General features: G+C 36.3%; 1 protein-coding gene across 1 annotated transcript; it reads right to left on the minus strand.

Moving 5' to 3' along the window:
- On the minus strand, nucleotides 1–1,507 carry LOC107326665 (olfactory receptor 6M1-like). Its single transcript, XM_015891141.2, has 2 exons — nucleotides 585–1,507; nucleotides 1–34 (listed from the first exon to the last, which is right to left on the minus strand). The coding sequence occupies exons 1-2, from the start codon at nucleotides 1,505–1,507 to the stop codon at nucleotides 1–3; spliced, it is 957 nt and encodes a 318-aa protein (XP_015746627.2).
- Nucleotides 1,508–5,236: the final 3,729 nt, after the last annotated feature.

Here is a 5,236-nt window from a genome sequence, read left to right on the forward strand (position 1 = left end):
CTACCCATAGAGGTTCTGAATCAGAGCAGCAACTCTGCTTGAATCCATATGTTGAAACAAAATAGTCTGGAAGTATAGGATTCCCTTTTCAGACAAAGCAGCAAAGCACATTGAGTCAGCCCATTCTGATATTTTGATCTGAGGTGCCAAAATGGAACATTTTATTTTCTAGACAGGGCTGGTAAGGGTTTAGGTATGGACTAAGTTTGTGAAAGGCCTGTGCAGAGTTTCAAAAATGGTACTTCAGTTCAATGAAGCTTTGAAGTAGAAAGCTAAATCAAGTGAGCCCACACTTGGTCTTTTATGAGAAGTGTTCAGATGGAGAATTTAGTTTTCCAGAAAGGGTTGGTTAGTCATGAATCAGAAGGGTCGGGAAAAGAAAAGGACTTTTCTTGCTACTGAAAACAGGTGATGTGAGAGAGGAGGGCTTCCATGTGGTACATTCTACTGCCAGGTGCTATAACTGACAACACTCTCTCCTTTCCACATGTGCAATGAAATCAGTGGCCATCATAATATGAAATGGTGTTATTTATACCATGAATTTTGGAGTAATAACTTGGCTTTATTTTATTTTGAAAGACATTTTCTTTAGAACATCTCTCAGCACCTCTTTCATCTGCTCATTCCTTAGACTAAAGATGAAAGGGTTCAAGAAGGGTGTCAGGATGCCAGAGAAAATGGCTAATGCTTTGTTTATGCTCATACTGTCACTCTGAGATGGTCTGACATAAACAAAAATGGAGATTCCATAGCCCATGGAGACAACGGTGAAATGTGAGGCACAGGTACCAAAGGCCTTCTTCCTGCCCTCTGCAGATGGAATCTTGGCAATGGTGCTGATTATGTAGACGTAAGATGTAGCAGTGAATGAGAGAGAGCCAAGCAGTAGAATCAAAGATGCCAGGAAGTCCACCAGCTCAATAAGGGTTATATCCTGGCAGGCAAGATGCAATAAGGGGGCACTATCACAGAAAAAGTGATTAATAACATTATGTCTACAGTACGTTAGCCTGGCTTTTAACACAGTAGACAAGATCACTGAGAAGAACCCACCGATCCAAGATCCAATCACTATCTTAACGCAAACTTTCCCAGTCATGAGGATGGGGTACCTCAGGGGATAGCAGATGGCCATGTAGCGGTCAAAGGACATGGCAGCAAAAAGGATGAACTCTGTAGAACCCATGAAAAAATAGAAATATGATTGAGTGAAGCAGCCAGCAAAGGAAATAGTTTTTGTTTCAGACAGAAGATTGGCCAGCATTTTCGGCACCACAGAAGTTGTCATGAATATCTCAATGGCAGACAGATTGCTGAGGAAGAAATACATTGGGGTTTGGAGACGGTGATCAATGCAAATCAGTACAATTATAAGTGCATTCCCGAGCACTGTCACTAGATAAATAAGGAGGAAAAGCAGAAAGAGGATGATTTCCAAAATTGGTTCAAAGACAAATCCAAGCAAAAGGATGTCTGTGACAGTGGTCATATTCTCTGCTTCCATGGTAAAGTATCTGAAGAAAACAAATAATGAAAATTTTGAAACAGCCTGCCATGAAAGGGTTCAAAAAGGGTGTCAGGATGCCAGAGAAAATGACTAATGCTTTGTTTATGCTCATACTGTCACTTCGAGATGGTCTGACATAAACAAAAATGTAAAATGTGATAGGCGTGGATTCCTAATGAACTATTAGGAAGAATTGTTACATATTCTCTCTAATATATATATATTAGTTTACAACATCTGCAGCTCAATATTTGCAGTAGAGTTTCATATGGAGATTGTTTCCCAATTTCAGAACTATGCCAGTTATATGCAATGGTCAGTTAAATGTCTTCAAGTCCACAGTCACTTGAATTAAAATCTTTGGGGGGAGGAGAACCTGTGAAAATGTGGATATGAATTATCCCTGCAATGATTTGAAACAATTAAGTAACATTTCCTTATTTCCTTATGTTCAGAAAAATGGCAGGTAAATATTTTCTGGAAAGTTATGAAGTCAGGAAGTCAGTTCAAAGATTATTTTAATTAAGTTTTTGAATTCTGTCAATTTTTTCCTGTGTGACAATCTGGCAAAATCTGATAGGGATTCTGTTAAAATAACTGCCATAACTGTGACTCAATATTTCTTTCTCAATCTTCCAAACTGAAAGTATTAATTATTTTGCTTTTATCTTTTTCATTCAGAATTTAGGTATTATTTGTCTACAAGGGGGAAAAAAAGCATCAGATTTCCCTTTTTTATGCAGGAGTTATTTTTGGAGAGAGAGAACGAAAGAGAGAGAGAGAGAGGTCAAAATCTTGGGAATTCCAAGTAAGTATGTTGGATTCTTGATTAATGTGTTCCCTTCATCTACCTTGTTGATTTCCATTCCTGCAGAACTTGATGTATTTCCAAATATTTAATCCAATTCCACATTAAAGAAGGATCTGGCCAACATAAATTTAATAACATTTCCAGCTACAGAAATTCAAAAAATGGAAAGAATAAGAACAATGCTAAGAACAATGTACATTTAGTCTTACCTGGAAAGTAGAAAACAAGTCCTTGTGTAGATTTGGAACAACTACTTTGACCCATTTTAATATGACAAATTCTCTTGTTCATAAACTATGCTGTCATCTTTCCCTGGGGAGGTTTGCTTTCCAAAGAACTTTAACTCTAGGGTAAATCAGACAAGAAATGTTATTAAGAACATACCTTTATTGACAATATGCACCAGAAATAATGAAATAAATGCAGCAATCATGTAGATAATTGTCAACTTTTGGGGGGAGACAGTGATCAATAATTTATGCTGCTTATTTTCTCCAGAGTTCATCTCAGAGTATGGAGTTAAAGGCTGCCTTTAGATCCATGAAGGCCACATAGTGGGCTCCATTTGAGAGATTATAATATTTCTCTACTAAGTGGTACAGAATTATGCACTGGTTCATTGTAGAATGCTTGGGCCTGAAATTAGCCTCCTTGGGCACTATGATATTCTCAGACTGGAGACAGTCCAAAGGTTTATGATATAAAAAACTGGCATGCAGTTTGCTAATTACTGAAAGAAGACTGATTGGATGATAATAAGCAAAGTCATGCCTATCTCCTTTTTATATACTGGGAGAGTGATAGAATCAAGCCATTCTCTGGGCACACATAGAATTATTTATGGTAGTGAAAAAAGAGAGGTTAACACCAGTGCTTACCATGTTGGATTTAGCTTTTCAACATTCAGGTGGAATTAGATCTGTGCCAGGAGTTTTGTTGTTTATTTAATGAACAAATAACTTTTAAATCTCAGAAAGAAGATACTGCCAGTCACTCTGGAAAAGAGTCATCTAATGACTGAATATGGGAAGTACTGTTTTAAAAAGATGTAAACAGACCTCAAACTGTCTCAAGTATCAAGAAGAATTAAGTTATTATTGTTACTGGGGTTTACTCTAGTGTAGATTTAGAGACAAGATGCTCAAATAAATGATGGTCTTTGTCTGTCACAGCCTGCTAGATCCTTGAGCAGGACTCCAGTGAAAATCTAAACTAAACTAAACTAAACTAAACTAAACTAAACTAAACTAAACTAAACTAAACTAAACTAAACTAAACTAAACTAAACTAAACTAAACTCTTCTTTAATTGCCTTTTATTTTATTTTTATTTTTTTGCAAGTAAAAAAAAAAATCATGGGAGTTGGAATCCTTAACTTATTTGGAAACCTTATATGCTTGCACTACATGGGCAAAAGGACATACTTTATCATAAAAGGATTTGGATCTTTTAGTGGATTGGAATGAGAGTGAAGGTAGAAGAAATATAATATACTTTAGGGCTGGGCTAATAAGATTCTGAAATGTAGAAATTATAACATTATGTCAGAATTAAATGTAGAAATTATTATCATACAAGTCAAGAATAATAGCAATGGAGACCTAACAGAGCCTATTCCTACCTGTATAGGGGTCAAGCAAAGGTAAATACTTGTTCCTTATTATCTATTCTTCCTCGTGTGGATGAGGCAGCCATTCTGTCAACATCTAAACAGGGTAGCACTGATGCCTCATGGTGTTATTGGACTATTGGAATAGAGGTATCCCTTGAAATAAATCATTCAAAAACAAAAGTCCTGTTTTATTTTTCCAGGAAAAATGTCCTAATCCCTCAACTAGATGGAGAATCAATGGAAGAATATTTATATATCCCTATATATATAGGGATATACATACATACATACATACAGATGGATACACACACACACACACACACACACACACATCTATCTATCTATCTATCTATCTATCTATCTATCTATCTATCTATCTATCTATCTATCTATCTGGTGAATTTTTAGATATTTACTTTCAATCCTTTACCTGCTGGGGTAATCAAGAGAAGAAACTATCTATAAGGCTCAAAAAGCATCTCTCATAATTACCAAATTTGCAAGGTGGCATGGGAGTGTTTTTTTCCCCCCAACTGCCGCTAAGTTATTTCAGGCCAACATTCTCAGTTTGTTGCTCTATGGAACCAAATTGTATATCTACAAGAAGATCTGAACCTTGGATTCCATACATAGCATGCATCTCTCATTTGATTTCTAATGTCTAACATGATTAGAACGGGGCTGCATCTCTTCTGAGACTCACTCAAGATTATGTTGCTTTAGGTCATGGGCAAAGTAAACCCTTTGGAGGACCTTTTTGGTTCATCTCATTTGAATCCATTCTGTAAAAAGAAATTGATGAAGAACTGATGAGATGTATTGTGATCTTTCAAAACTACCTTTACTTATAGGCCCCTATATAATTAATGCAGAATTTAAGCAGAGGGTCTGGGACTTGCATCTCCAGGAAGATAGGGCCAACATTTCCCTTCTTTAGAGGAGAATCACCACCTCCTCTTAGACTCTTCCTAGGTATTTTTTCAAGTTCATGTGTGCTCTGCATAGGAGGCTTTTTTCTCTTCCCCAAGTTGATGTATTATTCATCAGAGTAACAACCAGAAGATATTTCTGGTTGTCAAACATAGACATGTCTTATTAAAATGTATTCATGTTGGTGATCAGAACTCATAACCCCGATTATCAGAAATTTTAATGTTCTCCATAATGTGAAGATCACTGTTTATCTTTTAAGTGATCCATTTTTAGATGTATCAAGGGCAATGGCAACATTTTTATCTGCAGCATTAGCCTGCAGAAACTGACTGGTACCTTCTTTACAATTTTGATTGTTTTGCAATTTTTA

The sequence above is a fragment of the Python bivittatus genome, unplaced genomic scaffold, assembly GCF_059951505.1.
Source record: "Python bivittatus isolate LINGU-HERP-01145 unplaced genomic scaffold, Pbiv_v1 ctg000470_np1212, whole genome shotgun sequence".
NCBI classification, from domain to species: domain Eukaryota; kingdom Metazoa; phylum Chordata; class Lepidosauria; order Squamata; family Pythonidae; genus Python; species Python bivittatus.